Genomic DNA, 12,852 nt, shown 5'->3' with positions numbered 1-12,852 from the left:
ATCATTTGTTTAATATCCATGCCCTGCCTGGAGTAATCTTTATGTGAAGCCATGGTTTTATGTTGGCTTACAAACCATGAATTTTTTATTACCATGGTTCAGCCGTGACATCAAGCCATAGGTAAAATAAGCCATGGTTTGTAAACCAACAACAAACCATGGCTTTTTTAAAAAAAACTATGGCTTTTAAAAAAACTTTTTCTAAACATCTGAACCCAACAGCCTTGTTTAACCACCCTCGTCACTTGTCATGCTACAGAGACACAAAGCAAGAGCAGCTGGAAAACAAACTAAGCACTTCCTATGGTTTAATGAAAGCCCCCAAGTACTCTTAGATCAGGGTGGGGAGCCTAAGGCTCTCCAAATGCAGCTGGACTCCAACTCCCATCTTCCCTGACCACCGGGCATGCTGGCTGGGGCTGATGGAACTTGGAGCCCAACGACATCTGGAGGACCATAGGCTGCCCTGCCCTATTTTAGAGAACCCTCCTAAGCAACAGTTTTTCAATACAGCCACCAAAATGACAGCGGCTGAGCAGCAACAGCAGCATAAACAGATTAGACCTTTAAATTGCTGCAGAATGGCTGATGTGGCCCAAGCAATTCTTTGTTAAAAGTCACTAATTCATTAAAAGACTCTTGGCAAACTAGACAAAAAGGAAAGGTAGTGGTGTTGGTCTGTCAGAAAAAATCCAAAATCCCTATTAGGGCAAAACGTCCACTGACCCAACCAAAACATCACAAGATACGGTGCAAGCTTTCAAGTTCTCCAAAAGTCTTCACCAGGCTGGATGGCAACAGAGCAAAGAGCAAGCAAGAAAAAAAAATGGCTGTGGGAAAATTGCGAGTGTGCATTTTGCAAGAGTCTTCACATGGGCTGTGGGAGGAGGCAGCAGACATTCCAATGAGGCTCTTCAGGATTCAGGTTGCACCAAGGCCTTTTGGTGGGAAAATCATCACCTCTGGAAATAAAAATCCCAGTACCAGACATTATCTAGGTCTGTCTCCATCCTTAGGTGAGGAAAACAGCCACTAAAGTAGAGCAGCACCACTGGCAAGCAAAGAGTCAAGGCGCCAGAAATGAAGTTTACTGTAGGCCCGTGTTTCAGCAAATTCCTTCTTGAAGGGCACACTTTTAGCAGCAATTCTCACATTGCTGTGAGACACACTAAGAACGTAAGAAGAGCCTGGCTGCTGGATCAGACCAATAGCCCATCTAGTCCAGCACTCTGTTCTCACAGTGGCCAGCCAGATGCTTATGGGAAGTCTGCAAGCAGGACATGGGCACAAGAGCACTCTCCCCACTGATGACCCCCAGCAAATGATGTTCAGAGGCATAGTGCCTCCAACAGCGGAGGCAGAACGTAGCCTTATCCTCCACAGGGCTGGACAGGAGTTACGGCAGTACCGCCAGATAAGGGAGTTGTTTCTAAAAATGTGCCCTTGAAGAAACAATTTTCTGAAACATGTTCGGCCTTCAATAAAGTGTATTTCTGACACCTGTTGAGGCATTGTTTTTCTTTCTTTCTTTTTCTGCTATCCATCCTTGGGTGAAACACACACATTTGATGGAAGAAGGGAAACAGAAAGTGAGAGTAACAAGGTAGTTTGTCTATCAAGAAACATGCAGGCGCTTGCTCTGCATCCTCATTAGGACAATTCTGACCTCTGTGACAGGGATGCTATAAGGATGCAAAATGACTATGTACAGCACTTCGACCAACTCAGAAAACACTATTTATACTAAAAGGAAAACTTAGAATTTAACAAAATCTTGGTCACACCCAAGCAATTCCACCTTTCCAACCCACTGTGACTGCAAAGGAAGAAGAGAAATATTTAATACGCTCTTTCAAACTGCACAAGAAGGAATGGGCACATTAAAGCCAGTTAATGTCACACTCCAAGATCTGTGGGGCACAGCAGGGGACAGTGAGCTCTTCTGCCAGAGGTCTATTCAGGTCTCTCAGGCTCTTTGGAAAACGCTTTGCAAATCCCACAGTGTGGACTTAAGGTGCTTCTCTACCGCTGTGCTTTGCAAACACACTGAAAAAATAACAAGGTCAGAACTTTGATCATCTTCATCAAGAATCCAAGTTTTGTATGGACAAGATTCTGATCCCCGTAATCAAAAACCCTGACTTCACTTTAGAGAGGCCGCCTTTTACAATATGAGGTTTAACATTCCAACCAGAATGAATAGACCAGGCCGGCCACACCCAGCAAAGCACAAAGAAAACACAATTGATTTTGAATATCTGACTGTTGCTTTGAAAACATGTTTGGGGTAGGAAAGGAACCAATCATTTTTTAAATAGAAAAAAGGCTAACATGGGAGCAGAAGGCATTTGCTCACACAGAAGCATTCTGCTGCTGCAATTCACAAACCATTAACAGCTTAGAGCAGCGGTTCTTAATCTTTTTTGGGTCTCCAACTCCTTTGAGAATCTGATGAAAGCTGTGTATCCCCTCCCCAGAAAAGTGCACATAAACACAAAATTTGGCAAACATTTTTTTGCATTGGAAATTTATTTTTTGCGCCCAGTTTACAGACCCCCTGAAGCCCATCCATAGACACCCCCCCCTAGTGGTCCATGAACCACAGGTTAAGAATCCCTGGCTTAGAGATATGCCAGCATATGCCTCACTCCATCTCACCCTTCCCTAAACTGGTGCCCTCCAGATGTTTCAGACTATGACTCCCATCAGGACCAGCTAGCACATCCATGTTGGCTAGCACTGATGGGAGTTGTAGTCCAAAACATCTGCAGGGCACCTGGTTGGAAAAGGCTGCTCTATCTGGTGCCAAGGGGATTCAAGCTTAGGGTCCCTCTGCATTTTGACTCCTCTCCCTTCCCTCCCAGCACTCCCCTCCTCCCAGAAGACCGCTGTTCCAAGGTTCACTGAGCTCAGAGGGCAAAGCTTGCTCAGAAAGAAGCAGAATGGCAGCTTTCATGGGATCAGAGTTCTCCTAACCTCATGCATTCAGGAAGTGGTGGGGAGAAGTCCCTGCAACTGCACCAGGTGGCCCCTTCTCCTTGGCATGAAGAGCTGGAAATCCAAAGCACCCAAGGAAGGATCCTCCAGAAGAATCTCTTTCTCCACTGCTATGGCCTCCTCACTACATCACCAGTGCTAAACAGGCTTCACAGTGATAGATCCTAGAGCACCCAACTCTGGTTCCTGCACAACAGCACTATCCACAGAGAAACCACCTAGGACCTCAAGGCAGCCAGCACAATCTGGAAGGTTGCAGCTCCTGGGTGAAGCAAGGAGGGAAGGAGATGAGAGGAGAGGGAACAAGAGCAAAAACTTATACAACTCACTATCTGAAACTGGAAGGGCCATCTCCAGGGACCAACCTGAGATTACAGTAGTTCTACATAACTATGATGATGTCAAAATTTTTGAATTTGTTTTGTTCCGAGAGTCTAATGTACTATTTGCTTTTATTTTGTTTTTGGTCTATTGACTGTAATAAATTGATTGATGCAGTTTGGGGATTCATTTGTTGTGGTGATACACCAGGATGCATGCATATTAGGGATCAAGTAAGACTAAGAGAGGCTTAGAATCAGGTGGTGCTGCATTTGGCCACCAAGATCCCAAAAGCTTCCTTCAGGGCAGGGGTGGATAATCAGTGGCCCTCCAGATGTTGTTGGAGTCCAACATCATCCCAGACAATTGGTCATGTTAACTAGGACTGAACTAACTTGGAATCCAGCAATGTTTGGAGGATCACAGGTTAGCTACCCCTGATTTAGCAAACAGGGCAGGAGGAATCTTGCATACGCGCACCAGGTAGCAGGATTTATTATTTGATTTATATCCCGCCCTTTCTCCCAGCAGGAGCCCAAGGCGGCAAACAAAAGTGCTAAAAACAGATCAATACATCATAAAGACAGACCTTAAAATGCACCAAAACAAAACTACTTTAAAATCATTTTTTAAAAAAATCTTTAAAAACATTTTAACGGGTTAAAAAAACATATTGCCTTTTAAATATATATATATATATTAAAAAGCAATTCTAACACAGACGCAGACTGGGATAGGTCTTAACTTCAAAGGCTTGTTGAAAGAGGAAAGTCTTCAAAAGGCGCCGAAAAGATATCAGAGATTGCGCCTGCCTAATATTTAAGGGGAGGGAATTCCACAGGGTAGGTGCTGCCACACTAAAGGTCCGTTTCCTATGTTGTGCAGAATGAACCTCCTGATAAGATGGCATCTGCAGGAGGCCCTCACCTGCAGAGCTTAGTGATCGACTGGGTATATAAGGGATAAGACGGTCTTTCAGGTATCCTGGTCCCAAGCTGTATAGGGCTTTGTACACCAAAACTAGAACCTTGAACTTGGCCTGATAGCTAATGGGCAGCCAGTGCAATTCTTTCAGCAGTGGGGTGACATGTTGGCGATACTCTGCCCCAGTGAGCAGTCTCGCCGCCGCATTTTGCACCAGTTGCAGCTTCTGGACCAACCTCAAGGGCAGCCCCACATAGAGCACATTGCAGTAAGCCAGCCTGGAGGTTACCAGTGAGTGGACAACAGTGGTCGGGCTATCCCGGTCCAGAAACGGCTCAAGCTGTCTTACCAGCCAAAGCTGGTAAAAGGCACCCCTAGCCACTGAGGTCACTTGGGCCTCTAGCAACAAAGATGGATCCAGGAGCACCTCCAAACTACTGGCCTGGTTTTTCGGAGGGAGTACGACCACATCCAAAGCAAGCAACTGACCAATTATCTGAACTCGGGAACCACCAACCCACAGTGCCTCTGTCTTGCTAGGATTCAGACTCAGTTTATTGGCCCTCATCCAGCCTACCACTGAGTTCAGGTACGGCCTCTCCCGATCCAGATGTTACGGAGAAACAGAGCTGGGTATCGTGAGCATACTGCTGACACCTCACCCCAAAGCTCTTGATGACCGCTCCCAAGGGCTTCATATAGATGTTAAACAGCATGGGGGACAAGATGGTACCCTGCAGCACCCCACAGCACAACTGCCAGGGGGCTGAAAGACAGTCATCCAATGCTATTCTCTAAGAGCAACCCTGGAGATAGGATCGGAACCATGTAAAACAGTCCCTCCAATACCCATCTCACCAAGTCGACCCAGAAGGATACCATGGTCAAGGCCGATTCAGTCCCATAACCAGGCCTGAACCCAGACTGGGATGGGTCAGGATAATCTGTTTCATCCAAGAGTACTTGCAACTGCTGCGCCACAACCCTCTCAATCACCTTCCCTAAGGGGGAATTTGCAACTGGTCAGTAGTTGTCACAAACCAATAAGTCCAGGGTGGGCTTTTTCAGGAGTGGTTGGATCACTGCCTCTTTCAAGGAGGCTGGAACCACTCCCTCCCACAATGATGTGTTGACCACATCCTGGATCCACTCGGTCAAACCCCCTCGGCAAGCTTTAATAAGTTAAGAAGGACAAGGGTCGAGAGGACACGTTGCGGGCCACATCATTGCAAGCACTTTGTCTACGTCATCAGGCCACATCAACTGAAACCGTTCCCAAGAAGTTGCAGCAGACATTGCACTGGACACCTCAGTGGGGACTACAGTAGATGTGGATGGGACATCAAGACTGCTATGGAGGCGAGCAACTTTACCCTCAAAGTGTCTTGCAAACAATTCACAGTGGGCCACCGAAGAGTCTAAAACTCCATTTCCTGGAGCTGATGTCAACAGACCCCTGACAATACAGAAAAGCTCCACTGGACGGCTACTTGAAGATGCGATGGAGGCAGAGAAATGGGCCTTCTTGGCCTCCCTCACCACCACAGAGTTGGCATGTTTATGATGTTTTACTTGTGCCCGATCAGCCTCACAGCACATCTTTTGCCACTTGCGATCTAGCCGTCGTCCAGCCTGTTTCATTGCCCTTAGCTCACTGGTGTACCAATGGCTCTCAATGCCAGAGAGGGCGCTCGGGGGCAACCGTGTCAAGAGTCCGACGCGCCTCACTGTTCCACAGCGTGACAAGGGCTTCAACCGGGTCACCTGCTCTATCTACTGGGAACTCCCCCAGGGCATTCAGGGACAGCACAGTACAAACAGCAATGGGAGCACTTTGCCAAGAATAAGCGTGGCAGAAACAGCAGAGTCAGACAGATGCCTTACTTTGAAAAAACAAACAAATCTATAATAGGAGCATAGGGAGATACCATATTCCAAATCAGATCACTGGCCTGTTTAGCACAGTACTGTCTACAGTGACTGGCTGTAGATCTCCAGGATTTTAGAGGGAGGCTCCCTCAGCCCTACCTGCAAGGAACTGAATCTGGGACCTTCAGCATGTAAAGTTCTGCCACTAAAGCTTTACCTACCACAGAGTTTAACTTGGTTGTTCCTGTTACAGAATAGCTGGAACTCACATTCAGCATTTACCATTTGGATAGGCAGATCTCCAGTGACAGGGGAAGGAATGAAAGCAGCACACTGGCATTTACCAATTGTGTGTTTATGTATATTGACATGCATGTTCAGTGAAGATTACATGCATCTCTTCCCCCTCAGATATTGTGATTTATAGGACTGGGAGCAAGGGTAGAAACTGGAAAAAGAACTCTTGTGCACATGTGTGGACACAAACATTCTCCCCAAAAGAAGCTATAGAAACAATTGAAGGTTATGCCCCTTGATACAAATACTGAATCAGAAAGAAAGTCTGCAAGTCCAGTTCAAATGTCCCGACATGAACCCACCAGTACACTAGGCTCAACATCTAAGGCCCTCCTCCAGGTGCCTACTCCGAGGGAAGCTCAGAGGATGGCAACAAGGGAGAGGGCCTTCTCAGGGGTGGCCTCCAAATTACGTAATGATCTCAACGACAAGGCGCACCTGGCGCCAACACTGTTATCTTTTCAGTGCCAGGTCAAGACTTTCCTCTTCTCCCAAGGCATTTTAGCATGTCTTTTTAAATTGGTTTTAATTTTTTAAAATTGTGTTTTTAAATTGTTTCTTGTGTTTTAAAATTTGTATATTTGTTTTTAATGTTTTTAATTGCTGTAAATTGCCCAGAGAGCTTCAGCTATGGGGCGGTATATAAATGTAATAAATAAATAAACATCAGCGCTAGAGCTGCTGTACAAGAAACACAAAGGATATTATGAGCTCACACATACACTTGTAACCAGGATCACTGCCTGAAACACAGTGAGCTGACTTTATATTTTATTATTATCATGGTCAAGGACCAATCCATACAGAATGTACAAGAAGTGAGGAATGGGAAAAGAGTAAAATGATGTAGCTCTTTTACATAGAAAACCAAGCAAACCACACCAGATTTCCTTGTAAAGCATAAAAATATTAGACATTAAAATTGAGAATTATTGTTATTATTCAGTCATTACTCTCCGACAATCAATAGCAGAAGCTAGCCATCTTCTTTGTGACCCAGGGGTTCCGGTCAGACAACAGGTATTCTAAATAAAATAAGTCTGATCTGCCAGGAGTTTTTGTTAGAATATGAACAATAAAAATAGCTCTAAAATCATGATAAAAAGAGCAGTAGAATAAAACATGGGCAATTGTCTCCACCTCTCCTGAAGCACCAGGGCACAGACAGTCTCAGAAGGGAACTGAATCTGCCTTCCGGGGAAGTAGAAGGTAAAGCATTGGACTTGGTTAGTGCAAAAGCTTTCCTATATTGAGGGACAGACAATTTTATTAAATAATTTCTAAGTGCAAATGCTGTCACGTTATCCCTAAAATCTGGGTAAAGTGTGGCCAAACTTAAGTGTTCTTGGAGTTCAATGTCCCAGATACACCACTTAATAACTGCTTTGGCCTTAGGATATCCTATCAGACCACTGATCCACATCGCTCACAGACTGGCAGCAGCTCTCTAGGGTTTCAGACAGGAGGTCTTGCCCAGGCCCACTTGGAGGTGTCTCGCGGATTGAACCTGCAACCTTTTGCTTGCAAAATACCACTGACCTCAAGGGTCTCCACCACCCCTTTTGATATTGTGGTCCATTATAAGTTGTTATTTATTTATTAGATTTATATCCCACCTTTCCTCCCAGTTAGGAACCCAGGGCAGCAAACAAAAGCACTAAAAACACTCTAAAACATCATAAACAGACTTTAAAGTTCATATGAAGTTATTGACTCTGCTGTACTGTACGACCTTCTGAAGCAGGACTCACTACGCAACCAACCACAGAAAGGCTAAAAACAAAGAGAGGGATGGAAAAAGGGAACAGGCCAAGTGCATTCCATAAAATACAAAGCTTCGCAATGGATCCCATCATGCTTATCACGTAAGAGCCAGCACCACATTCAGCCACACTGGCTACATAATAACACATTTATTTTTGTTGTCTGCCTCTCATTGGGAATGCGGGTCCCAAGGTGAACGACATAAGCTGCTTTCAGACATGGGGCTTATTTGCTGTAGTTTAATGGATTAAAAAGGTAGCGCTTCTGTCCTGATTTCTAAAATTCCTTTCACACTGCAGTACCTGTTGCATTAAGGAACAGTAGATTTTCAGCCAATATACCAAAATTTCACGCAAGTCTTTCACACGGCTGTAACAAAGGTCTTCTTTTTGTCCCTCACTCCTTATACTTCTGTCACCATGCAACCCCTCTCCCTTTAGCATCTGACATATATATGTTTTTAGTTGTATAGACACAGGGGTGTGTGGGGGAAATGCTGCCACACCTATGCTGGAATACTGGTACAAATTTAAATGTGCGTGACTAAAGGACTGGAGGGAGCCAGTGTGACGTAATAGTTAAGGTGTTGGACTACGACCTGGGAGACCAGGGTTCAAATCCCCACCCAGCCATGGAGCTCACTGGGTGACCTTGGGCCAGTCACTGCCTCTCAGCCTCAGAGGGAGGCAATGGTAAACCCCCTCTGAATACCACTCACCATGAAAACCCTATTCATAGGGTCGCCATAAGTCGGAATCGACTTGAAGGCAGTCCATTTCCTTTTCCAAAGGGCTTGATTGCTGTAAACCGCCCAGAGAGCTTCGGCTATGGGGCGGTATACAAGTGCAATAAACAAATAAATAAATAAACGCACTGTATGCTGGGATGCCTGTCACGTAAGCAGCTGCAGCTAACAAAAAACTCCTGCGATTTTCCCAAGTTTGCAAATGGATTATTTCTGGTATTATTTATCACAAAAATTAACATTAAACGTGCACTATATTCCACTAGAATATAGTGGACTATAGCCCTAGGCTTCTAGTGGGAGGAAGGGTGGGATATATACCTAGTAAGCAAATAAATAGAATTCCAGAACTAGCTTGTAGGTCATGTGAAAGATCAAATATAATAAACAAAATTCCCAGGTAAAGAACTCATCAGAATAACGGAACAAAGTGCTGCGTGACCTAAAGCAGCCACAGATTTAAACATACAAAATATTTAGCCAGGGGGCCACGAAGCGAAGCGAAGGAGCAAACATTGTCCTGCCACTTGGCGCTCGCGCATCTTGCAGCCACGGGCGAGGGGCACGTCAAGACGCATCCCACCTCGCTTGGGGCAGAAGGACGGGAGATCAGAGAGGGGGCTGACAGCAGGGGGGGGATCCAGAGGGCACGGGAGCCCGCCCGGAGCGCTTCCAAGGGGCACCTCCACAAGAGACGAGGAAGCGCGACGCTCATTTCTCCCTCCAGCTCCAGCAAAGCACCTTGCAAGCCAACCTCTGCCTCCGCCATTCGTGTTGCCCGTCTTCCCCAACGGGCGCCTCTGCAGGCATCCCAGGACGGCGGACAGAACGGAAAGACCAGCTCTCCCTTACCCCTCGGACGCAGCCATCTTGCTCCGTTGGACTCCTTCTGTCATATGACCGCTGCTCCCCCACCCCGTGTCAGCTGCTTAGAAAGAGGGGCGGGGCGGGCGTGACAAGGCTTGGTTGCTTCTGCCAACGGGGAACTCCTAGTCGAGGGAGCGCGGGTTGCGGCTGCTTCGTGCTTGTAATCTGCACGGCTGCTGAGCTGGTTCTCCTCCCCTAGGAACAGGCCCGCGGCTGCTGCTTGCCGGGGCTGAGCCTGCCTGCTACCTGTTTTCAATACTAAAGATGATCATGATAATATCCTTCCCTTCTGCGAAAGTCCTAACTAAAAGTAGCTCTCAGCACGGTGTTGTTTTTTGAAAGCAACAATAAATCAGAAAATGAATTAAAAACAATATGAAGCAGGTGATAGGGCAACACGGCAGGAACCGCAGTAAAACCAGGCAGCAACACAATGGCTTGCGTTTCCAGGGTTTTACAAATGAAAATAGGGCACTCTGTCATCTTGGAGCACCACTCAAGGACTACTGCCTACTCGCCTTCACGCAGGCCCTGCACAGTCTCTTATGCACTTGCGGCTCGGGTCGACTTGCCCTGCAACAGCCGGTCCTGCACGAGCTTCTGAAACAGGTTGTGCATTAAAAACAAAACTGACCCTAAACAAAAGTCCTGTGGCATCTTAAAAATTCAGGCTACAATTTTCTATTTACTTACCTGGGAGTAATTCCATCTGAACAGTAGGATAAAATGCGTACGGTTGAACTGTAATGTTGCATCCTGTCATGACTGCTTACCTGGGAGTAGGGATTTAGTTCTCATTTAAAGCTGAAGCTATCAAATTCACACTTTCCAAAACAAATGTGAGAACAGAAACGTAGCCATCCTTCAAAATTAGCACTTATCTGAATTTTCCAATGCAGTTCTCCAACCATTGTTTACAAAAATGCATATGTTAAGGGAAGGTGTGCATAAAAATGAATATATTAGTGAAAATGCATTATATTAGGAGAATTAACTTGCAAAATAACTTGCAGGTATCCTGCTTTTTGGCCCAAAAAAGAAAAAGAATTAATAGACTGTTTACTTGCCTCATACAACACAAGCTGAATATGAGCCAACAGGGTGATGTGGCTGCAAAAAAGGCTAATGCTATTTTAGGCTTCATTAACAAGTATGGTTTCCAAATCACATGAAGAACTAGTTCCCCTCTATTCAGCACTGGTTAGGCTTCATCCTAAGTACTGTGTCCAGTTCTGGACACCACACTTTTAAGAAGGATGTAGACAAACTGGAACAGGTTTAGAGGAGGGTGTCGTGGAGAAATGAACCCCACTAACTCAGTTCTTTGTTCAGGAACGAGGTGGAATACAGGTTGAAGGCTAATACAGCTGTTTTACTTACAATCGCAAGGAGCTAAAATGGTGGTGCAGGAGAAGCTGCTCTCTATTCGCCAACTCAGCCTTATATAATCTTTCCTTTGCCAATAAACCCACATGACCACTTTGAACCAATCCACGAATTTCAAGCTGTGACATGCTCAGACTTGTCATGCACATTACCAGTACTTTTCCATTAGGTCACACTTTTCCTGACTCGCTCCACTCACTAAGCCCTTCTTTTTAACTGTCTACGTGCAGTTTCAAGCTTACCACTGGGGGTGGGCGTGTCTTTCCACCTCAGTCCCTCTTTGGATGTATCAAAGATGTCCACATTCATTAGTTCTATTATCATACTTTCTGTTTCCTTGACTAGTTCCATATCTAAATACATTTGCTTCACTTCAGCTTTGGTCATCTATTGCATCCTTGGCTTCATGAGATCTGTACAAGTTCTGCATACAATAGGGATACAGTTCATTACACAACAAAACAATAGTCCAATACATAGAACAATCACTCCCAGGACAATAACTCCTTTCAGTAACCCTCTTAACCAACCTCCCGCATCAGGCAACCAACTCCAGATGTCCCAGTTGACCCCCTCATTCTGAATCTGATTCACCTGTTGGGCCAAATCATGGATATTACATATGGTGCCAGTGATGTTAACTCTACCATTGACGATGTGGGTGCAGCACTCAGGACCTATCAATCGACATACTCCAACTTGGGAGCTAAGTAGGTAATCTAAGGCCAGACGGTTTTGAAGAGCAACCTGTCTAGTTTGTTGCAATTCAGTATTTACAAGGGATAAAGCAGAAGCAGTTTCATTCATGAAATTTTCAAGCACAGCACTGAGCTGTAATATCTGCAAGTGATTTGCACCTGCCTCATAAAAGGGGAAGAATCCTCTCAACCAGGATTCCCCAGTGGCAGTCACCGTTTTTTTAATGGACTGGGAGTCAAAAGCTCAATAATTTCGCACTCTCCCTTTGGGGAGAGTATTCAGAACTCTGATACCAGGGAATACCAGACCCAAGTAGCAGGATCCCTGTGCCCTTTAGGCAGATGCTTTCAAGCTGACCATGACCACAGATCCACCACCATGCACTGCAATTTCTCAAGCGTTTGGGCTCTTTGTATTGGAGCATGATCAAATTACTTGACATGTTCCACTCTTCTGCCCAATTTGCACACTGCTCTTGATGTAGCCGTGTCACATTACTTTTTTGAGTTCCATTGGCATGTGTCCAATTACTCCCCACATGCTGCAAAGATTGTTGGCATACACTGGTCCCCACCAGGGTACCATTTCCTGTGAGAATGAGGCACATTAGACCTCGTGAGACCCCCAAGAATGAGATATATCTCATCGTATTAAAGGGTCTATCTGCGGTCAGGCCTGCGTCTCCTACTAGACCAGTAGCGTTCAGAGGCATCCCTATAAAGGGTATACCTCCTTTATAGTGCACGGGAGTATGAACACACACCCAACAAGTGGTTTTGTTTAGCGCTGTGGCAGTTTCCACCAGCAGTTGTAAATGGGTATTCTGGTTCCATTCAGTGGCGATAGGATCTATGCATGAGAGGAGAATGATTATTACTCCTATCCAATTTTTGTTAGGTTCCACCAAACCCATATTGTAAGACCAGTGGTTACCACCAATGCCAGACCAATTAACCACCACTTCCATTTGCCCTTAGTGGTTG

General features: G+C 45.5%; 1 protein-coding gene across 5 annotated transcripts in view; it reads right to left on the bottom strand.

Moving 5' to 3' along the window:
- The window catches only part of PEPD (peptidase D), a 258,003-nt gene extending 247,445 nt beyond the window's left edge, over positions 1-10,558 (bottom strand). For 3 of the 5 annotated variants that reach the window (XM_061593983.1, XM_061593985.1, XM_061593981.1), the window contains exon 1: positions 10,478-10,558. In XM_061593983.1, the coding sequence (XP_061449967.1) occupies positions 10,478-10,539 (62 nt within the window). In that variant the 5' untranslated portion in view covers positions 10,540-10,558. The other 2 variants (XM_061593984.1, XM_061593982.1) reach the window with 2 other exon arrangements.
- Between the last annotated feature and the right edge of the window lie 2,294 nt (positions 10,559-12,852).

This window comes from Rhineura floridana, chromosome 13, assembly GCF_030035675.1.
Source record: "Rhineura floridana isolate rRhiFlo1 chromosome 13, rRhiFlo1.hap2, whole genome shotgun sequence".
NCBI lineage: Eukaryota > Metazoa > Chordata > Lepidosauria > Squamata > Rhineuridae > Rhineura > Rhineura floridana.
The sequence above is the reverse complement of the archived record's forward strand: the minus strand, read 5'-3'. Positions and strand labels throughout refer to the sequence as shown.